Here is a 22,363-nt window from a genome sequence, read left to right on the forward strand (position 1 = left end):
ATTTAAATTGTTGATAAGTAACATGTAAGTATCTATACATCCGGCAAAATAGAACTAAATTTTGTTGGACATGATACGTGCAAGTTGACGAAACAAGTGAAAATATTAGTTTTTGTTTTGTTAGTGAACGGTTATCTTTGATATTTATTAAAAATAATTAAAATTCCATACTCATATGGAAAAGTAAGATCTTTTTAAGGGACGTCGAATTGAACGTTCGCGTAAAAATTACGGCCGGGGGTGTGTCTGGGTTCGAGGCTTTGCATAAATACATCTACGTCCTGAAAATTACCGGCAGTCATTGCGAGAGTTTTGTGATGAAGGAATTGTCGCCCAAGGAGGGCAAATTTTAAGAACGTTCACTTGAGCCGAGAATGCCGGTGAAAGTTGACGTAGTACCACCACCGCCCGCAAACTCAAAGCAGCCGGGTGTCACAAAATCTTTACTCTACAACGGTTCACGATTTCAAGGTTCTCAAAAGTCTAAAGGCAACAGTTACGACGTAGAAGTAGTTTTGCAGGTTAGTTCTCCCCCTTTCTGGAAATTGCGCCACAAATATCTCAAATTTCTATTACACCTTTGACATCTGTCTACTGCGTAATGATTGATTATACGTCTTTTATCCTTTAAATATTTTACAATCTTAGATTAGTTAACTATGTTGTTTACATATCCAAATAGTTCTGAATTTAAAATGATCTATTACGAGAATTTAAAAAAATTTTCCTTATACTTCTTAGCTTATTTATAAATATCTTGGCAATATAGAATCCGTAATTTTGTTTGACAGGTAATGTTATTTTATTAGAATAAATTTATGAAAATGAAAATATATAATAAAACGGTAATTTGTAGATAGTACTTGAGTAATAGATATTGATTGAACTCAAAATTTTAGTTGTAATGTTTACAAAGAATGAGTATATGTATAAATATATATATAGAAGTTATATATTTTAAAATGTATGTAATGTATCTTTTGTAGCATATTTCTTTTATTTTACAAATAAAATACAACACACATACATGTACAAACTATTATTTTATAAGGATTTTTCTATTACAGCACGTAGATGAAGAGAACAGCTATTTATGTGGCTATTTAAAAATTAAGGGTCTTACGGAAGAATTTCCTACTTTAACTACATTCTTTGATGGTGAAATTATATCAAAGAAATATCCATTTTTAACTCGTAAATGGGATGCAGATGAAGATGTTGATAGAAAACATTGGGTTTGTATTTTATTGCATATTTTTTTTTATTTTAACAGAAGTCTAATCCATTTTTTTAAATTATAGAGTAAATTTGAATCTTTTCGCCAGTATGCCAAAACATTTAATTCAGACACATTTGATTACGAGGCTTTGAAGGGAACTGATTTTGTTTTTATGAGGTGGAAGGAACATTTTTTAGTTCCTGATCATACTATAAAAGATATCAACGGTGCCTCATTTGCAGGATTTTACTATATTTGCTTTCAAAAATCTGCTGCTACTATTGAAGGCTTTTATTATCATCGTAGTTCAGAGTGGTAATATTATTTGATATATTTATATAATGTAACAAAATATATTCTCTTCCGCCCGCCCCTCTTTCCCTCTATCCTAAACTTTACTTACTACAAACCTTTACAATTATAAGTAATATTTTAGTTTAATTCTATACATTTTCCATTAAGAAATTAATATTTGTATGTGATAGAAAATTATGTTAAAAAAATTGTTCTTCTTTCATACTTGTATTATTTTAGGTATCAATCTTTAAATTTGAAACACGTCCCAGAACATAGCATACAAATCTACGAGTTCAGGTGAAATCAATGACTTTCGCACATTTATCTCTCGAAATTCATATTTTGCCTCTCTTAGCTTACAGATCTCATAAAAATCAATCTTTGAAGTAGTTTCAATCGATTTGAATAACCAACAACTTTTAAATTGTTTATGTTAAAAGTAAAGTACTTGAAAGAATATATATAAACTACTTCAATAAGGTATTTCTTAGGTTCTTTTTTAAATAGTAGTACATAATATATATGGTGCATATTATATATTTACTTTATATAAATATTAGAGAGATTTCGTAAAAGAAAGGTCATAATTGAAAAAGTGACAAGGATTGCAGTCATTGATACGCTTGATTATAAATTAGTTATTATTAATATTCATTGTAAGATGTTTTATCGAAATAAATTAATTGATGTTTTTTGTCAATTAAAATGTTGTTAATTATTTGGTATTTTTATCTATTATAAGATTGTAATATCATTTATTAGCATTATATATAATCAAATTTACCCTATAGTATGAATAGGGTTTTGTTTTTTTGTTTAAGTTCAATGAATAATACACGCATATTATAAAAAATCTCTAGTAAATTATATATTTGAAAACATGAAATAAAAAAATCTTGTGGCAATGTATTAAAAGCTTATACTTATATTTGAGTTACTTATATGATGTAATGACTGCATAGATTTGTAGAAATTTAAGGTTTACTTATATTATTACTCATTCATATATTTATGAGATCTGTTTGCCTCAACTGAAATAACGGTGGTGACTGAATGGATTGAAGTGAATGTAGTAAAAAAAATCAAACTGGAACATGAAAGTAATTTTAATATTATCTTAAGATGTCAAAATTTCATGCTGATATTATTCTCTTGTATCAGCATGATACAGATTAAATAAATGGTAAACTCAGATTAATCACTCCACTTAAGGAGAATTTTATTAGGAAGGATTTTCTTACTCTACCCATATGAGTCAGTTGATTTACTCATTAATTCTGTTTTGTATGTTCAATACAGCTAATAAATTCTCAGTCACAGAAACATACCAAATAAAGAAAGTCTTTCCTCATAAGATTCCCCTGTAGTGGTACAATTTTAATGAGCCAAGTGAACAAGGAACCTTTTATGGATATTCATAATATTAATGGAAGAAGAAATTTGATACAAGTTGGCTGTTCATAGAAATCGTAATGTAATGTTAATGAAATATTGAATCTGTTATAGACATAGGACATTATAATGGTTCATTGCATTGATTAGGCTAATTTAAACTGATGTATTTATTCAGTAAGTTACTAAAAACTAAATACTATTAATTTTGAATCTCTTTTTACGAATGTAAAATTTATTCTTTTAACAATTACTAAAAAAATTTTAATGTTACCAAAATAGTAAAACTTGTCTACTACCTAGAATCTAGATTTATTCGTTACTTAGAATGTAGGATAGAGACATATTTACTCCAAGATAAAATATCTAAAAATTATGTGTAATTTGTATTAAAATAACTTTATTGTATTCATTTATACATTTCTGCTGCTGTTAATTTCAATATAACTAAATATAACTAAAAATTAATCATTCATTTGGTAGAAATTTGTAACAATAATTGTTTGTAACTTCTATAAGTATCTCTTATTAACATTTATTTATAAATTGCTAATTTAAAAAAAATGTTGTTTGAAGTATCAACTTGCAAAATTTGGAAAATGTAATATATAAAGTCATATACCTTATTTGGCAAATTATTGTAATATTTTTATGTAATATATATGTAAAATCAAAAACATTTTTGTACAATATATTTTCTTCCAAATTAGCATATTAGCAAATAAGACAAAACGATATTAGCAGTTAATGGCGTACTATGACGAATATTTAAAAAATAGAATTTTAAATACCCATGTACATGTTTAATAAAATGATATTTACATAATATTAACAGCATTTGTTGCAAAAAGTAGAGTTTAATGCTTCTTCTGAATTCATGTATATTGTAATTACTTTAATATTAAAACAAATGATAAAGTATTAATTCATTATTACAAAATTAAGCATAAAAGTGTATAGATCCTTGTTGTATTGTAAATTGCTTATTAAATATAATATATCTATTAAAACTATTATATGATATTTTTAATATAGAAACAAAACTGTAAGTTATAAGAAGTATATAAAATTGATACAAATCACTTTAATGTTTAAATTTTCCAATGGTTTAATTAAAAGTTAATAAAGCTTTCAAAATTAGAAATAGTGAATCGCTTAGTGATTATTTATCATTTAGGAAAATTTTAACATTAAAATGAAATGTACTAATAATGTAAAAGATAATAAATGAATTCCTCTAGTAAATTATGGAAATTATCTTTTTGGGTGCATATGTTACTGTTTAGTTTAAATTCTTGATATCCACAAAAATTAACAAAAATTTAATGGTTAATTGGAAATAAGTACAATATAACAAAATTGCATTAACAGATTCCTGTATGTGTTTCAAGTGGTAATTGATCATTGATTTTATCAACTACTGTGGATGATTTTTCTTTTTTTTTCTTTTTGGATAATGTTCTTTTAGACTTAATTAGGCGTTTAGGTTTTGCAACTGTTCGATTTCTTTGATTAAGTGTTACACTTCTTAATTTTCTGTGTGTACCATGTGTAGCTTGCTAAAATATGCAATTGAATATATAGGTATATTATTATAACAATAGTAAAATATAATACAGGTGAAATATATTACCATAATACTAGAACAATATTGACAAAGGCAAACTGCATCAGTTGATGTAGATGTAGCTTTATGTAATACAGCTTCAAACCCCAAAAATTTTGTATCAAAGTTAATTTTAGCTTTTACCACATCAGTAAATGAATTCTGGACTGTTAATATGTTATCAATATAATCTTGAACTTTTTCTTCCCCATTTAAAAGTGGAGAAAGTTGTGTTGGTCCTCTATTACTGATATCCAATACTTTGCAACTTTTTTTTTTATTAAAACATTGATTTTGTACATCACATGTTTCTTTGACATTTGAAACAGATACTTCATCTTGTAAAAGATCTAATAATAGATTATTATAATAGCTTAAATTTTGATAACATATTGTTATTAGCATTTATTAATAAACATATAAATACTTATATTTAATTTACTTACCAATAAAATTTTTTAAATATTCTGAAAAGATTTTATTACAAGAAAGTAAATGTTGGAAAGCTTCATCAAGATTTTTCTCTGTAAAATATGTTCTTGCTAATAGAGATCGTTCAGATGAAGTTACTCCAGTGCCATTAGAATTAAAAATTTTCCATTGTTTGCGAGAAATCTCTGCTTGCCATTCTAAAGCACAATCTTCCAGTCTTCTATTGATTGACTTTAATAATTCATTTACTTCTGATAACTGTTGAGGAACACAGAGATTCCTTTTACTGGGAAGGGAAGCATTGTCTTCAACCATAGATATATCATCAATTGTTGTCATTTCTCTCTAATTTTTCTTTTAATTATACAAATATATTCCTTAAATAAACATAGATTAAATCTGTCTGCAAAGCTTATATAAGAAGAACTGGAAAATATAAAAATAGATGCTTGAAATAAATTTAGATTGCATTAGTCTTTTATCAAACAATTGAACATTTTTTAATGATATACTCTGTGTAAGGATAGTCAAATGCATCATAACAATAAAGCAATTTTACTTCATTCATATAAATTTATTGAATGGAAATTGATATTAATATGTATTCAAAATTTGATTTTATAATGACTACCCAGAGAATATCTATGAATAAATTATTACGTATAATACAATTTTTAACTTATTTTTTTAGTAGAAAACAATTTATTATTTATTATCAACTAAAATTGTAAGTATTTTTTATAGTTATATGTTAAACTAAAATTAAAACACTATCTAATATATTACTTACATTTAAATATAGCATATCCAATTTTCAAGTATCTAAATTTTATAAAATAGATCATTTTTATGTTATATTGTACATACGTGGAAAAAATATAATAAAATATAATGTCATCTAATTCTAAAGTATATAAAATTTAGGGTTCTAATTATAATTTGTTCTTTAAATCGTCGTATTTTTGTTGTATAATTGTATTCGATTATTATAATACAAAATTCTTTGTGATTAGAGACAAAATTAGCACAATATTACATTTGATGTGATTTTAAAATATTTGTTTATATATAAGATAGTTAAATGTCAAATTATGTTATATTCTTATCAATTTTGTGACCATCACAAGTGCATTAATATTTTTTTTAGAAGTAATTACTTCTACTACGTTCATTAATAGGTTGAAAGAAATTTGTATTTTGCATTTATAATGCATTTTATAATATTACAAAACATAATACTAAAATGGAAATGTGTTTAAATATGTGATATATATCACATTATATTTTATAACAAAATTATTTATTAGATATAAACATAAACAAGCTTCTTATAATATTTAACAAATAAGAAACTAACTTTTTTACTTGATTTCAATTATTCAGATGACCCCTTTCTTTCTCCACAATTTCAATATTTATGAAAACTTTTAAAGTGATATATATATACAGCAATGATGAAATCAATGATCTCTTTTACATTATATTGTATCTCTTTTTGTTAAAATATATGTATTAACAATTAAAAAGATGACATAAATTAGCAAGAAAAAGATAAATTGGTAAAAGGTTAATAAGTAATGTCATATTTCATTTTAAAATAACACAAATATTACTCTGTAAGTATCATATAATATACATACGTTAAATATATTCCTCTGGACAAGCAAGAGCCCTTCCCCCTTCGTTTATGTTTATATATGTATATATCATATCATATCATATCATATATATTAATTAATAATGGCTGCTTTTATATACACATATAATTTAATTTGAATTTTACACAGTATAAATACATCTTATATGTTTTCTTGATATCATGTAATCTTTAAAAAAACTATCGTATAAATCGTTATCACAGTTTGATAAATTTCATACGATAGATGTCTATGGTTTAATAATAACAATTATTTTTCATGAAATTTTTAAAGTAATTGTTAAGAGCAAAAAGTTAAGAAAAGAATTTGCTAGATTAGAATTGCTGTTATTGTATTACTGATATTAAAAAATCATAGTAATCTACTATAGTGAAATTTATCAAAATATGAGTATAGTATGAATGAGTTCTTTTATATTTACACAATACACAACATAATTTTTATAAACTTACACTGTACAAATAAAATAATATATAATTATATTAAAATATTTAAATAAGGTGTAATATTTGCATTATTATAAAGAATGTTATTCAATTTTGCATAATTAATTTTTAGAAAAGAGTAATAGAAAGAAAAAATTAGATGTGTAATATAAATTTAGAATTGATTTTATATATAAATACATATTAAAATATTTCAAAAGTGACACAGTAAAACAAATTTTCTCGTATTATTACTGAACAAGAATACTAGTAACATGGAAACTAATATTTTAAAAAATTTGTTAAATTATTATACATTTTTGGATTTGTCCTTATGTATTATTATCCAATTAGCTGCTCTAAACTATTCAACTTACATTATTTCTAGTCTACACCACAACCTTTGTAGACTTAGTGAACTTGTACTTTTCGCTTCATCTTTTCCTGCTTTAATATAGATTCGTTTTAAAAAACATTGTCCATCAAAATTTAAGAAAAGACAGTAAGAACTTTTTGATTTGTTATATACCTTTACACTTTTAATAAAATTCATAATTTTTTCATTAATGATAATGAAATTTTTGAATCATTAACAAAAGTTGTTAAACTATTATTTCAAATATTTTAAAACTACTAAAGAAATATGACAAAAAAATTATAATATTACATAACTATAAAATTAAATATAGAAGCGCTATAATTATTTATATTTTGTAATTATAAATAAATCATTTTTTTTATTTTTTTAAATTTTACTGCTAATATTTCATGCTATAATTACTATTAAAAAAAAAGATTTCAATGTTTTATTATTTTTGATGGCACATGTTAACAAAACTCTTTACATCAAGACAGGAAGGAAGAATTAATATTATATATTTACAATTATAATCATAAAATTATTCTCAAGATATTGTGCAAGAATTACGACCGACACAACTGGTACGAGAATCTGTTATACTACCAGGTGAACTACCTGGAGTTGATAGTCCATTATGACCTACACCAACAAAACGTAATTTTCGGTGATGAGAACCTAGACTTTTACTAGAGCTCAATGATCTATTTCCATTATAACGTAATTGAGATGTAGTTGTCATTGCGTAAGATTTCAAATGAGACTTAATGGATTTAGGCAATGGAAGCTGATCAATACCATAAACTGTTGTTCTTGCAACTATTGCACGACATGCAAGTTCTTGAAGACTGAGAACTAAAAATCAGATTGGTATTCGTAACAGATTTAAAAAAAATTATTATAGCAAAAATTGAAATGCATTACCTTTATTAGATCTCCATAATCTTTCCATTCCATTACGATGTAAAGCCATTCGAGAAAGTTCAGAAAAACTTTCACGAATATTAAAATCACAAAGAGGTGAAACTTCAAAAAATGCCATATGATTTTTAGCTGCATATGCTTCAGCATCACGTTCTCCCACTTGTCTTTTAAAAGCTAAGTGAAGGCGATTACCAACAAGTACTTTTGGTACTCCAGGAGCATGCTACAATTAAATTTAACTATATAATAATTGCTTAATAATATAAAATTGATATTTAAGACCATTTTTATATACCTCTTCAACTTCCTTTAACCATCTATCAATGCCATCAAAAGACCATTTATTGGTAATGTCATAGACTAAAAATATACCTTGAGCCCCACGAGAATAAGATCTGATTATTGTACAAAATCTACCTTGACCTGATGTGTCCCATAATTGTAATTTTACTCTTTTTCCATCCAGTAAGATAGTAGTAGTTTTATATGCTAAAAAGTAGGTTCAAAGTATTTAAGATTCAAATTGTTCAAGAGAGAAAATAGAAAATTCAAATTGTTAGGAATAAAACAAGTGTTACAGGATGACACAATTAAAATGAATAAACAGAATATAATGTAATATAATATACTTATTCAGCTTTTGTATGATTCTCTAAAATCTTATTTTAAAATTGCTCGCATGAATCTTTAAATTGATATTTTCATGTTCAATTACAAGTCATAAGATTTAAACTAGTTTTATCAAATAGGTAACAAATTAATGTTTATTACAAATATCAACAAATCAGAAATAATTAACGTGAAATTTCTCTGGTATGCTCCTTATTATCTTATTTGCAATTAAACAAATATTATTATATTTTATGACATTGATTATGTAGTTCTAATGAAATAAAGTTAAATTAAACACGATGCAAGTGCATTATTTTAAATTAGAGGGAAAGGGAAAAGAGGTAGCTAAAAGATACTGATAAGGAAAATCGTAGAATACCACTGCCGCTGCAAAACGGAGATTCGGCAGCACCATCTTCGAGTCCACTCAAGATTTCTTGTTTTCCAACGTCACTGTCACCAACCAGCAGAAATTTGAGAAGATAATCGTATTGTTTTTCTTGACGAGACTTTGTTGTGCTGGCCTCACCTGCAGCCATACTATCCCTGTATTGTAAACCCTGAGCATACTGCAGGCAAACCTCTATGCACTGATCGCCCCTTTAACGTTTTTTGTATTTGGAATCCGTGGACGGATAAACTTCTTTTAAAGATTCGTTTTTACAAATCAAACCATGTTGCACTCAACACGAAGTTACTTTCACGTATCGACAACGTTTCCCTACGATGATTTTTCACCGACGGCTGTTATAGTTTCAAGCAAAATCATAACAAAACAAGAATGAAATCCATTTTCTACTGTATTGTCTACCCTATGTTTAATTGCTTAGTTGAGGTGTCTACTGTCAAGTTTATCGAAGGCCGAAGGTCAAGTATGTTCGTCGAGTGACCAACTATTAAGGCAACTGTGTAGTAAATGATTCTTGTCCAGGTAAAATAAGGTGGATTTTCATGTAAAGCGATTATTACTCGATTGTAGCTATCGTAGTTAAGTTTGTAATTCCCCAACATTTTTGTAATAAGAATCATATTGTAATATTTAATGTAACTAATAAATATTTTACAACCAAGAGATTAAGATTTTTTAGTATTATTTGGGATACAAAATTTTGTACATTTATAAATTAAGTTGTAAGATATCAATTTTGAGGTTACAAGTTACAAAAGGTAGACTAACTAAATGGGATCACCTAAATACGCACCGTACCTGAATATCTCTCTCCAAGTTCAAATTTACTGTTCTGCTTCTTATTTACATCGGATATTTGTCGTATTTATTGTTAAATGAAAAATCTTCTCAGTACAAAGTTACAGTATTTCAAAGGATATTTAGGTGATCCCATTTAGCTAGGCCATTCTGTATATTATATATCTTGCTATCAATCAAATAAGAAATAAATACTGTAATGGTTATTTAATAATGTTTTATTTATTTCTTAGGCACAATCAAATACTTTCGTGATTAATTTATGTATTTATTTATTTTTTTTATGTAGGACACGTTCTTCACATATATGTAAAAAATAATATAATTTAAATATATATGTTACGTAAATATAAATAAATATACAAAACAATATTTATTTTTCGCAATATATTTTTAATAAACAAATGGTATGTATATATGATTATTATACAACTATAAAAAATTAGCTTCTTTAGGATTATTTTTATATGAATGATATTTATTAAAAGTTGCATTTAAACAATTTTAGTTTTTAAACTAATAAGAAATATATAGTATAAATGTTTCATATTTATACTAAATAGAACAAACCCAGAAGTTGAAGTAAATTTTAAAAGAGAATCTCTTCCTTTTCGTTTCAGCAAATACGTATAAAATGTATAAACAAAATTATACAATGTTCTATTTTTGCTATTTAGATTTTCACAGATAATTTATGCACATAATCGTATAAATTTTATTTTTTAACTACTTGAATAACGTCTTCATCGTGCATAACATGTTGCACTCCTACTCGTTGTGGTGAATACTTGGTACTTGTACCCTAAAAAAAATATGTAAGATATTATCAATCCATCTAAAAAAATGTTCTTCTTTTTTAAGACATTTATTTGAGAATTTACTACTATCTATAATTCATTATCTTTATTACATTCTTTCACATATTTTTTAGAATTTTATTGTAAAATATGTTTTATCAGTTTTATGAGAAGATTTATCACATGTCACACAAATGAGTATTGTACAAAGTATAGAAATAGATAGTTTATTGAGAAAATATTGAATCAAAATCTTCAACAAATAATTATAAGAACATAAACTATTAATATTGTGAAAACCTAATATATTAAAAGTGATACTTACCCAAACAAGAGCATATTTAAATTGTTGAGCAAGTGTACGATGAATTGCATGACATACATGTTCTACAGTAACCCCTTTTCTTAATATTAAACCATCTTCAAAATCAGGTGGTTGTCCAGGTTTTTTTGTATAAACTCTTATTAAAGATAAATATTCCCACAATGTTTCAAGAAGGAAATCTAGATTCAATTTCATATTACAACTGTAAAAAACATATGAAATGTGTTTATAACGTTGTAATATTTAACTTTAAGATACAAAAAAATTTTATAAGAATATTTTATACGAAATTAATAATATTTTTATATGAAAATTTGAAAATCAATTTTCTTAATATACATATTACATAAAAATCTATAGAAAAATTGTACCTAACTACTACACTATTAGGCTGCCTGGCAATTCTATCCACTTCTTCTATTGATATTTGATCTATTTTGTTATGTACATAAAGACATGGTAAATATACTCTGTTAGCATTAATCACATCGATTAACTCATCTGCACTGCAATCTTCACGAAATAGAACTTCTGCATTGAAAATTTTATATTCATGTAAAATCATTTGCACTAATTTCTCATCTACTTTTGTTAATGGACATGTGGAGTTGAATGCCAATCCACCTCCCTTTTTTATCTTAAAATATATGTTTGGCTTTTTTTTATTAAGTCGTATACCAACTGATTCCAATTCTTTTTCTAGGAGTTGTCTTTGTACATCTTGTTTAGTAGCATCTAGCATCATAAGAACTAAGTCCGCTGTTCTTGCAACAGCTATTACTTGTCTACCTCTCCCTTTACCCTTAATGAAATATTCACAAATGTAAGATTTTTATAAACTATTATTATATATTAGTATTATATATTAGTATTATATAAAGTTTAATCTTGTGATTACCTGTGCAGCACCTTCAATTATTCCAGGGAGATCAAGAAGTTGAATATTAGCTCCTTTATATTCAATAACACCAGGTATACAAGTTAAAGTAGTAAATTCATAGGATGCTGCTTCAGATTCTGTGTGTGTTAATGTACTTAACAAAGTAGATTTTCCTACAGAGGGAAAACCTATTAAAGCTACTCTTGCATCTCCTGATTTTAATACATCAAACCCTTCTCCTTTTTCAGATTTCTTTGGTGGTTCTAAAAGTTGTGATCTATACTTTGCAAGCTTTGCTTTTAATAAACCTAAATGATATTCAGTAGCTGAAAATAAATTTTGTAAATAAAGTTAACTATTATTCAACTTATAACTTTTATAGAAAATATATATATGATCTTTTTGCCACATATATTTATTGTGATAGCAATGATAATAATAAATTTATATTGTTTTCTGTAAAATATATATGGAAAAACTTAATAGAAATATAATAAATTATAAATAATGATCAATAATAAATACAAACATTTTTTAAAATAAATTTTATTAATAAATTAGCAGTGTATACAAAACAGCAAAGATTTAGTTAGTTTCAAGATGATTTATCAATATTGAAGTATTTTAACAATAATACTAATTTTAATAAAAGGACAAAACTATGTATATCGGAAATGACAAATGTTTGTATTATGTGTAATTCTTTGCGTATGTTACAAGAGTATGCATAAATGAATATATAGAAGCATTTCTACATAAGGTTAGAAAAAACAATTTAATCTTGAGATATGTACGAACCTTTATTCTTTTGCGTCCGAGCAATTTCTTTTTCAATCTCAGATATTTTTTCTAATATGCCCATTTTATATACCAACAAGCACACAATAAATTTACATTTACAAAAATGACACACACTTTTACATGTGGTGTCCGTGACAATATACTTATATATTTAAAGACATCTACCATAAACAATAAATTATAGTGAAGAACATTCATTGCTGTTTGATTACGCCATCTATAATTCGTCCAATGCGATAAGGCAGTTAACGTAAACAAAATTTGATTATTGCGGTTGCAAATATTAGTTGCCAATTAGTATCACTTAAGTGTCACTAGACGGCACCAAATAGTTGCAACCGTAGTAATTAAATTTTGTTCATGTTTATTGCCTTGACTCGTCGGCTAGACTATTAATGTTGAATTTTATCTTCAAATACAATTTGTAAGAGGCATATCTTAGTTTGGATTAGTTTATGATCATGCCATTTAGTAACTCGTGAACTATCTGCCGATCTTTTTGGTTAGCTTGTTGCTTTAACGCATAGGTTATACCAAGTGTTTTATATAAAATATAAAGTTAGTTAAAAGTAATTACCATGTATGACGATTATAGCGAGGTAAATATTACTTAAGTAAATATTCGTATTTTTTATCATATTATAGTGATTAATATTTATATTATTTTCAGTATGATGCTTATGACGATTATGGACCACCAGATGTTCATGGTGACCAGTATGACAGATTAGGTTATCGTCAAGTACCAGAAGTTGTACGAAATTTTCTGGTTTTCTTACGCAATTGTATAAATGAAGGAATGATTTTTGAGATTCAAAATCTTTATGAAACAACGTTCCCGAAAATCTCAGAACAATTATTTGATAAGTCTTCTTGGCCAGATACTCAAACAATTGCACATATAGTTGACAATGATCCAGTATTTCTTACTCTGTATAAAGAGCTTTATTATCGTCATATCTATGCCCGTATGCAAGGACCAACATTAGAACAACGTCTTGGTTCTTTTTATAATTATTGTGATCTTTTTAATTATATTTTACGTCCAGAGACTCCAGTTCAATTAGAGTTACCCGATCAATGGTTATGGGAGCTTATTGATGAATTTGTTTACCAATTTCAGTCTTTTACTCAATATCGTGCTAATTTATCAAATAAAACACCTGAAGAAATTGAAAATTTAAATGCACATAGCAAAACATGGGATGTATTGTGTGTTTTAAATGTTTTACATTATTTAGTAGACAAATCAAAAATCAAAAGTCAATTAGAAGTATATGCAAGTGGTGGAGATCCAGATTCTGTTGCTGGTGTATTTGGAAGACACTCTTTGTATAAAATGCTTGGATATTTTTCTCTTGTAGGATTGTTACGTTTACATTCTCTTTTGGGAGACTATTATCAAGCCATTAAAGTATTAGAAAATGTTGAACTTTATAAAAAGAGTGCATACTCACATGTTCCTGGTTGTCAAATATCAACAGCATATTATGTTGGTTTTGCTTATATGATGATGCGGAGATATGCAGATGCAATCAGAACATTTTCTGGTATTTTATTATATATTCAAAGAACCAAACAGTTGTTTGCAACAAGAAGTTACCAAAATGATCAAATTAATAAGCAAACAGAGCAAATGTATCATTTATTAGCAATCTGTCTTGTTCTTCATCCACAATGTATAGATGACGGATTACAACAGGCGTTACGTGACAAAAATTATCATGAAAAAATGTATAAAATGCAATATGGAGATTTAGTTGAATTTGAATCATGCTTTCTATTTGCATGTCCAAAGTTTTTATCTCTTACACCACCAAACCCTGATAATCCAACTGAAGATTATGTTCGAGAAGCAATTAAGCATCAAACTCAAGTCTTTATGGATGAAGTTGTTCAACAAAAGATGTTACCAACTATTCGTTCATATTTAAAATTATATACTACTTTGCCATTAAGTAAACTAGCTACATTTATGTGTAGTAATACTAGACCGGATGAGAGCTGGGATTTAGATAAAGAAGTCAGTGCATTAACTATTCATCTATTGTGTTTTAAACATAAAATGAAGAATATTGTTTGGACAAAAGGTGCATCAGGATTAGATGGAAAATTTCAATCTGGCTCAGAGGTAATTTGTTATTTAATATGACATTGATTAATTTAGTTTTATATTTACTATCATTAAAAAATAATCACAACGCATGTTGTTACAGCTGGATTTTTATATAGATCACGATATGATTCATATTGCGGACACGAAAGTAGCACATCGTTATGGAGACTTCTTCATTCGCAAAATTCTAAAATTTGAAGAATTAAATCGCAAGTTACATCATATAAAAATTTAAGTCTCTACATTGATATCATTCTTACTAAAGAAAATAAAAAACATTGATTAATAATAAATATATCTTTTATTTATGTAATCATAAGATTCAAGACATAATCTGTTAGCCTAAGACAGTTTGGAGGCACTATGTATAATACAACTTTACATTAATTCTATGCTTATACAATATTACTGCTCTTAGAAAAAAGATATATAATGTTGAATATTTTTCAAGATAACAGGTATTTTGCTTCATTATTAATATATAAAATATTTATGTATGTTTTTAATATTATAAAAGTAGGCATGACTAACAATCTACAATCTATTTTCTTTAAAAAAAAAAGGATTAAAAAGTAAAATATAATTAAATAATAACACTCATTTTTCTAGCGTTTTATAAACATGCACTGCTTCTTTTGATTTATTATATATTTAAAAATAATATTTGCACTATGTTTATAAATGTTTATAACATATTTAATGCAAAAAATTAATCGTTATAAGAGACCACTATTATTTTCGCTTTGTATATTATTGTCAACTTTATCGTGCATTATTTTGCATGCTGCCGCTAAAATATTAGGTTGAAATAATGTAGATGGTGCTTTCAAATTATGAAGATAATGAAAGAACCGATTTCTTCTTTTATTATTGTTGTTAGCCCTTAATGCTTCTGCTCTACATATTGTTCTTACAGATGGGAGGTAATCTGTAGCTATAATTTGATGGTCAAGCAATAACGATGTAGTTTGTGACAAGGCTTCATTTACTCCTTTATTTGACTGTTTTTTTAACATAATATTATCTTGATATTGTGTCCCATTGTAGTCATTCAATTCCTCTTTACATATAATTTTACTACCTATCCATTCAGCTATTTCTAGACATATATTACTAGAAGCTGAATATGGAGCAGTATTTTCGACCAAAGATAAATTGGGTTGTGCTTTTTTTTGCCACAGATTTAATGCACAATCTTCTATTTCAATTAGAGATGATAGTAAAGCTATATTATCTAATTTATTTGCTATATTATTTAGTATGTTTTTGTCATCATTTGTTACTTCGTTACTTGCAACTCTTTTCCTTTTCCCCCTCTTAGTTATTTTAATTGCCGGCTTGTGTATATAATACCGTATATTTTGCCAAAATGAATTTTTAAAACTTATGGTCTGTTCCAATATTCGTGGTGGACCAGATAACAATAAATATTGTAACTGTAATATAGCTTTTCGTAAATCACCGCTTTGCAATAACTCCTGTAAATAAGAAGAATTTTAGTATTTACAATTTCATCTCTATAAAATTAATAAAATAATGCATATTAATTTTGCTTATACATCATATAAGTCAAACTTACTGTTATACAATTAGATGGAAGTCTATAACCAGTTTCTGCCAATGAAATTAATTCTAATAAAACACAAACTCTATTCCCAACAGGCTCTTGAAAATAAATTCTGTTTTGTTGAGGTGCCATTTTATTGAGATGGGAACAAACGTCTCTACACGTCATAACAATTGGACGCTTTGAATTTGATGCTAATTGATATGTAGCAGAAATAAAACCTTCATCTTCTTCAAATATAATATCAACATCTTCTAAAAGAATGAGGGAGTTTTGTGGTATTTTCTTTGGCATAATTTCATCTGAAACTAGGTCACAAAATACAGATATTTTCTCATTTTTCTTAATTCGATGTGATTTAGTTGCTTCTTCTAATTCTTTTAAAAGCTTTTTTCCTGTTCTTCTAGATGATGCATTTAACTCTAATACACTAAAAAAGAATTTTTTATTATATATATATATACACAAATTATATAACGTTCTTAATCATATACGTCAATTTAATATAATTTTTTAATACTAACATGTAACCAAATTCATCTGCTAGTGCATATACGCTCGCAGTCTTACCGCAGCCATGTGGTCCGAGTAATACAGCTACTTGATTATTTTCACTAATTCTTGTTTGACAACTATCAGATGAATAAAATTCATCTCCACTGCTAACATCCTCATTGGTAAACATCGGTTTCCACCCAAGCAGCCATTCCCTCAATTTTGCTACTGCTTCTTCGTTTCCAACTATTTCCTGAGAACATTTTGGTCTGTATTTGTAAGTCCAATTACAGTATTCAAATTGATCCTCCTTAGTTTTGTATTCTATTACTTCTTTTCTTCCCGATTGTTTATTTTTTTTAGTTTTTGTTCTAGGAGATACTATTTTATTAGGTTGTTCCTTAACAATAAATGAAATAACATCCCACATGTCTTTTACATTTGAACAACGTTTTTCTATATCTGTTAATACTTCTTCAATTTTCGGTTTGTTAATTTTTTCTAAAGCTATCAATTTTTTCTTGGAAAAATCTATTAAAGATTTAAAATCGTTTATATCTATAATTGGAACATAATTGTTACAGATTTCTTTTGGGATATTAAAAATGTTAGTTTCATGCCAAGATAAATTATTTAACTGTGTAACATGACTAATGAGTGGAAATGGTAATATACTACAAACATTTACTTTCCGATTTTTATTTTTACTATTATTATCTGTCATATCTGGCTGTAAAAACAATCGTCGTGCTGCAATTATTTCTGGATTTGGCCTTTTCCGTTTGGTAAATAAAGGAGCTAATTTATCAAATGTTTTTCTCCTTAAACTGTTGTCCTTGATAATCATACAATCCTCTTCATTTTGTTTATTTTCTGTAGTATATTCTAAATTAGTATTACTATAGTTCTTTACGTTACTATTTTTTATCAAAGTTGAATCATGTTTATCACACTTGATAAATTTCTGTTTATTCTCAGATTTGTTATTTAAACATTTATTGTTATTTTTTGAGCTTTCCGAATGTTCACGTTTCTCTAGCTTTAATTTTGTATATTCATCTGCTGGCTTTGATATTTCTTTTACATTCCTATTTTTTGTTGATAAGTTTTCTGAATCTAGATTTCTAGTTGATCCACATTTTTTATAATTTTTCATATCTAATTTAACCTTACTTCTTGGTGAGAATAATTCTTCATCGCTGGTATCACCTATTTAAAAAGTAAATAATTTATTTTAAAAAGTACACAATAAAATGTATGTATAATAAAATATTAAAATAAAAAGTCAGCGATCAAAGTGTAAAAGCTCACTGCCATCAACCAAAATATTTGATTTTGGGAGACTCCCATACATTTTTTTACATCATATGTATTTCTCTCTCTTCCTCTCTCTCTCTTCAGATTTTTTATATAATGAATTAGAAGTAATATTTAGGTTTCAAATACCTGCTGAAGCATTTTCATTTTCATAAGTTTGAAGTTTGATTCGCAACGACCATCTATGCTTGTGATTCTGTTCATTTTGTTGCTTTTTTTTATTACTCAAGATATTAATGTTTTCAGATTCTATGATTCTAATGTCATCCATTTGAGATAATTCTAATTTATTAGGTTTCTTATTTGATTGTATCGTACTACTTAAATCTGACTTATATAATTCACATCTAGCATTGTTTTCTGTCATATGTACATCAGCTTTTACTACAATAGTGGACATATTTGCCATATTTGTATGTACTAAATCCATTGGAATTTTGCTATATTGTATAAAATAAACATAAAAAAGAATATTGAAAATAAAAGAAATTCATAGTTCAAGAGAAAAAATGAGTAACTACTAATTCCTTACCTGAAATAATTTAATAAACTACCACCTGATTGCTTATGATTTAAAATAGTTGTACTCATGTTACTATCCTTTCTCTCTTCACCTTTAAACAGCTTTATACGATTTTGTATTATTTGTTCTATTTTTTCACCTTCTTCCATCTCTGCAAGTTTTCTTTTAGAATATCCTTTCTTATCAGCTAACGCTATTAGTTTTTCTTTAGAACGTTTTAGTTTCTCTCTATACTCTTCTGATTTTCTGCTATTTACTTCTTCATTTTGAGGAAGAACTTTTATTGGTGAGACATATTGAACTACCTTATTGCGATTCATTAGAATTTGAAAAGCATTTGATTCTTCCCTACTATTTTCAATCTCATTATTAGAATCAATAGTTACTACCTCTATATCATCAATAACTTCTCTACTTTTAAGTGTATTATCTATGCTTATATCTTCACTAATATTTGTCTTATTACTCAATTCTTTTCTATACTTTTTATTACTGCTTAATCGAGTTTTAACATTACCTTCTTTACTTTGCTCTCTATTTTTTATATCCAAATCATTTGTTCCTAAATTTAGATAACTTGAAGATTGATCTGTTGATTTGTTTCGTTTGGAGGGCTTTCGAACACTTTTTGGAAAAGATTTTTTTGGTGTTTCACATGAATCTTTATCTTCATTATTTATTTTAGCAAATGGACTAGGCGTTTTATCAATCATATCACTGCTATTGTCCATAATATCACATACTCTTTCGTTAGAATTCGTTCGAGATATTTTAATTTTAACACGATTACGCTTTCCTTTAGAATCCTTTCTATACTTCATTTCTTTTTTCGTATCATTATCAGAATGTATCGATACGTCATTAGTAGACTGTACATTGTCCTCAAAATACTGTGTAATATTCCTCATCCTTCATTACTACCTGAGAAAAACTTCGAAAATATGAAAATTACGGTAAAAGCAATTGATATAAAATTTACTATTTGTACAGCAATAGTATAAGATTTTGGCGCCACGACACATGTGTAATGTGTATACTACAGATATGGATTTGATTATAATATTGCTATCATTTGCTTTAGAACTCTGTTGGCAATATTACAAATTAAATTCCTCAGTTAGGTTATTTCTACTTTTCATAAGCGAATTTTTGCATATATATCTCAATTTATAATAAAATAAAGTGACGAAACAATATCACATAAATATATGTACTTTATTTTATCTTATATAGAAGATATTTATTTGGTTCTCATCAGTGGTCAGCGATCTTAGTCATAAAAGTAATTTTATGAGATACAAAAAAGAGCTATAAAATAATGTAAAATTTTAGAAATTATTTATTTAATTCTTAGAAAATATTTATATTAAATTATAAAAAAAACGTAACATTTTTATATTACGATTTTACAGGCATTTAAGTAAAAAAAAATTATATAATTATTGTTCACTGGTAAGTGTATAAGCATATATGAAAGTTATTTATAATATAGGTCTACCTTTTGAATTTTATTATAAAACATAAATCTCTAATTTTGTATAAAATTTGTTTGCTTTCAGATTGTTGTATTATCCATGAACCTAAGAATTTAATTCCTATTATCTATCCAACGAGATGAAAGAATAAACATAAACAAAATGTGAATACTGTTGCTGCAGCTATTGGTTGCCTACTAGTGAAATTCGGGTGTTACTAGCCAGCAGTAAAGACATATTTACTTTTACCAAAGAAGAAATGAGAGTGCCCACGTTTATGGTTCTGGTGACTTCCGGACTAGTGCTGCATTATGTGGCTAAGTGCTGAATGTGACATATGCTAGCATATACAAGATCCTATAGAATTAGGGATCTGCCACGTTTGGTTATACGCTAGCATAGACAAGAAACTATCGAGTTCCGCGCTACCTAGAACCTATTTAATTGTACGGTTCTATGGAAAAATTCATGTCTACAAGTATGAAAATAACAAAATCAGAAAATAATTAAACTAATTGTAAGTTACCTAAAAAAAAAAATTAATTGTTTATTATATTTCTTTTAGAGAAAAAAAGAGAATATTCTCTTTGAGTTGATTGAATGATGCAATAATTTTGACATATACACCACTTAGATTTAACGTTAACCCTTAGCAATTGTACTGGCATGGATATTTTTTCATTAGTATCACTTTTTTTTCCTTAGTACGTACAATGGCATTTATTGAGACAAATTCAATGACGTTGCATATAAGATCATTTACTATTGTAAAATATTATAAATTCGTCAGTTTCTAAGGAATCAAGTGAGCCGAAGTCGCGCAGCTACCAGCTATTATGCTCCTATGATGCTTCTCAAATTACCAAACATTACTGAATCCTGAAAACTCAAACTTTAGTCTACACACTTTAGTCGAACAATTGGAGTGCTAAACATGTGTATGACAGTTTCATTTTATTTTGTTTGATACTTTAATTTTTTAACTGAACTTCGGTTTTCGGGCGTCAATCTCATAATTTGTTTTCCATCTTCTGATAGTACTCGATGAATAGAGACTATAACATATCATATGTCACACCACATGTGTGACATCACATTTAAAATATAACAGTTTTTAGTGTATTTTAGAGACAAAATTCAAATCCAGAGACAGTTTGTGGATAAAAACCTAACCTACATTGACGCATGCGTTCGTAGTCAATCTATATACGTCTATAATCTATATAGTCAGTTCCACCGTGCGATAATAAGATTTACGACCCGATATTTACTACTTAGGCCAGGAAAGGCGAAAGTATAAAATTTGACGATCATTTTTTAGCCGAAATATACAAAGCAAATCCTACAAAAAATAGACTACGAATAGAAAAAAGATGTTTTGGTGAATAACGCCGCACTCGAAGAAGACATTAAGAAAGAAGGATGTAAGTCTCAAGAGTTATGAGGAAGGGCAAAAAGCAATTGGTATTTCCTCGAAGGCAGAAGTTTACACTTGAATAGGTACAAGTGTCTCGCTTAAAGGTTTTGGATGCTTTTCCTTTGTAAGATGGTCTATCGCTATAGAGATACCATACATATTAGGTATATCTGATATTTGTAAATGTATTGGCTATTTTCTTCATTGTTTGTTAATAAATTATTATATTCTGACATTTTGTACTATTTCTAACTCTTCTTTATATGTGTTATCGTTCTTCCAGATTATCGCATCTTCGTGTAAAAAATTCATAAATATATTAAATTTTCATAAAAATTTGCGATTTTCTTCCGAAATAAAATTTTCGATACTAATATTGACATAATTTTCTATATCTTTTGAAGTAATTTTTTTGGTAGGGAGTTCTAATTGGCTATTTTTTTAAATTTCGTTAAAAGATTTTGTATTTTCATTTCATCTTTCATTTTCATTTAATCTTTCTCCTGCTTTTTCGTCATTC

The 22,363-nt window shown here is 26.8% G+C and overlaps 6 protein-coding genes across 6 annotated transcripts; 2 read left to right on the forward strand and 4 right to left on the reverse strand.

The window, feature by feature from the left end:
• The first annotated feature begins 268 nt into the window (after positions 1-268).
• LOC126864059 (glucose-induced degradation protein 4 homolog) lies at positions 269-2,710 on the forward strand. Its single transcript, XM_050614993.1, has 4 exons — positions 269-521; positions 1,068-1,235; positions 1,302-1,534; positions 1,754-2,710. The coding sequence occupies exons 1-4, from the start codon at positions 375-377 to the stop codon at positions 1,815-1,817; spliced, it is 612 nt and encodes a 203-aa protein (XP_050470950.1). The 5' UTR covers positions 269-374; the 3' UTR covers positions 1,818-2,710.
• A 539-nt stretch (positions 2,711-3,249) lies between these two features.
• Positions 3,250-5,300, reverse strand: LOC126864050 (uncharacterized). Its single transcript, XM_050614977.1, has 3 exons — positions 4,961-5,300; positions 4,542-4,864; positions 3,250-4,467 (listed from the first exon to the last, which is right to left on the reverse strand). Exons 1-3 carry the CDS (start codon positions 5,283-5,285, stop codon positions 4,273-4,275), a joined length of 843 nt encoding a protein of 280 aa, XP_050470934.1. The 5' UTR covers positions 5,286-5,300; the 3' UTR covers positions 3,250-4,272.
• Positions 5,267-10,278, reverse strand: LOC126864049 (ras-related protein Rab-40C). The gene is made up of 5 exons (XM_050614976.1): positions 9,303-10,278; positions 8,607-8,800; positions 8,312-8,534; positions 5,737-8,242; positions 5,267-5,372 (listed from the first exon to the last, which is right to left on the reverse strand). Exons 1-4 carry the CDS (start codon positions 9,460-9,462, stop codon positions 7,935-7,937), a joined length of 885 nt encoding a protein of 294 aa, XP_050470933.1. The 5' UTR covers positions 9,463-10,278; the 3' UTR covers positions 5,267-5,372; positions 5,737-7,934.
• Positions 10,279-10,587: 309 nt separating this feature from the next.
• On the reverse strand, positions 10,588-13,099 carry LOC126864042 (developmentally-regulated GTP-binding protein 2). Its single transcript, XM_050614967.1, has 5 exons — positions 12,931-13,099; positions 12,151-12,458; positions 11,624-12,054; positions 11,253-11,454; positions 10,588-10,932 (listed from the first exon to the last, which is right to left on the reverse strand). The coding sequence occupies exons 1-5, from the start codon at positions 12,992-12,994 to the stop codon at positions 10,846-10,848; spliced, it is 1,092 nt and encodes a 363-aa protein (XP_050470924.1). The 5' UTR covers positions 12,995-13,099; the 3' UTR covers positions 10,588-10,845.
• A 263-nt stretch (positions 13,100-13,362) lies between these two features.
• Positions 13,363-15,342, forward strand: LOC126864023 (eukaryotic translation initiation factor 3 subunit L). The gene is made up of 3 exons (XM_050614921.1): positions 13,363-13,532; positions 13,604-15,064; positions 15,150-15,342. The coding sequence occupies exons 1-3, from the start codon at positions 13,512-13,514 to the stop codon at positions 15,282-15,284; spliced, it is 1,617 nt and encodes a 538-aa protein (XP_050470878.1). The 5' UTR covers positions 13,363-13,511; the 3' UTR covers positions 15,285-15,342.
• On the reverse strand, positions 15,332-20,943 carry LOC126864002 (ATPase family AAA domain-containing protein 5). The gene is made up of 5 exons (XM_050614863.1): positions 18,961-20,943; positions 18,558-18,868; positions 17,141-18,320; positions 16,629-17,046; positions 15,332-16,527 (listed from the first exon to the last, which is right to left on the reverse strand). Exons 1-5 carry the CDS (start codon positions 19,857-19,859, stop codon positions 15,766-15,768), a joined length of 3,570 nt encoding a protein of 1,189 aa, XP_050470820.1. The 5' UTR covers positions 19,860-20,943; the 3' UTR covers positions 15,332-15,765.
• Positions 20,944-22,363: the final 1,420 nt, after the last annotated feature.

Source organism: Bombus huntii, chromosome 3 (genome assembly GCF_024542735.1).
Source record: "Bombus huntii isolate Logan2020A chromosome 3, iyBomHunt1.1, whole genome shotgun sequence".
NCBI lineage: Eukaryota > Metazoa > Arthropoda > Insecta > Hymenoptera > Apidae > Bombus > Bombus huntii.

Coding starts and splice junctions, on each gene's coding strand:
- LOC126864059 (XM_050614993.1), top strand. CDS start 375: ATGCCGGTGAAAGTTGACGTAGTACCACCACCGCCCGCAAACTCAAAG. Junction 1,236..1,301: donor ATGTTGATAGAAAACATTGG/GTTTGTATTTTA, acceptor TTTAAATTATAG/AGTAAATTTGAATCTTTTCG. Junction 1,535..1,753: donor TATCATCGTAGTTCAGAGTG/GTAATATTATTT, acceptor GTATTATTTTAG/GTATCAATCTTTAAATTTGA.
- LOC126864050 (XM_050614977.1), bottom strand. CDS start 5,285: ATGACAACAATTGATGATATATCTATGGTTGAAGACAATGCTTCCCTT. Junction 4,865..4,960: donor ATATTTAAAAAATTTTATTG/GTAAGTAAATTA, acceptor ATCTATTATTAG/ATCTTTTACAAGATGAAGTA. Junction 4,468..4,541: donor AATATTGTTCTAGTATTATG/GTAATATATTTC, acceptor TGCATATTTTAG/CAAGCTACACATGGTACACA.
- LOC126864049 (XM_050614976.1), bottom strand. CDS start 9,462: ATGGCTGCAGGTGAGGCCAGCACAACAAAGTCTCGTCAAGAAAAACAA. Junction 8,801..9,302: donor TCCGTTTTGCAGCGGCAGTG/GTATTCTACGAT, acceptor CCTACTTTTTAG/CATATAAAACTACTACTATC. Junction 8,243..8,311: donor ATTATGGAGATCTAATAAAG/GTAATGCATTTC, acceptor TCTGATTTTTAG/TTCTCAGTCTTCAAGAACTT.
- LOC126864042 (XM_050614967.1), bottom strand. CDS start 12,994: ATGGGCATATTAGAAAAAATATCTGAGATTGAAAAAGAAATTGCTCGG. Junction 12,459..12,930: donor TCGGACGCAAAAGAATAAAG/GTTCGTACATAT, acceptor ATTTATTTTCAG/CTACTGAATATCATTTAGGT. Junction 11,455..11,623: donor CCTAATAGTGTAGTAGTTAG/GTACAATTTTTC, acceptor TGTTTTTTACAG/TTGTAATATGAAATTGAATC.
- LOC126864023 (XM_050614921.1), top strand. CDS start 13,512: ATGTATGACGATTATAGCGAG. Junction 13,533..13,603: donor TGTATGACGATTATAGCGAG/GTAAATATTACT, acceptor TATTATTTTCAG/TATGATGCTTATGACGATTA. Junction 15,065..15,149: donor AATTTCAATCTGGCTCAGAG/GTAATTTGTTAT, acceptor ATGTTGTTACAG/CTGGATTTTTATATAGATCA.
- LOC126864002 (XM_050614863.1), bottom strand. CDS start 19,859: ATGAGGAATATTACACAGTATTTTGAGGACAATGTACAGTCTACTAAT. Junction 18,321..18,557: donor AAATGAAAATGCTTCAGCAG/GTATTTGAAACC, acceptor CTTTTTAAATAG/GTGATACCAGCGATGAAGAA. Junction 16,528..16,628: donor TTCCATCTAATTGTATAACA/GTAAGTTTGACT, acceptor TCTTATTTACAG/GAGTTATTGCAAAGCGGTGA.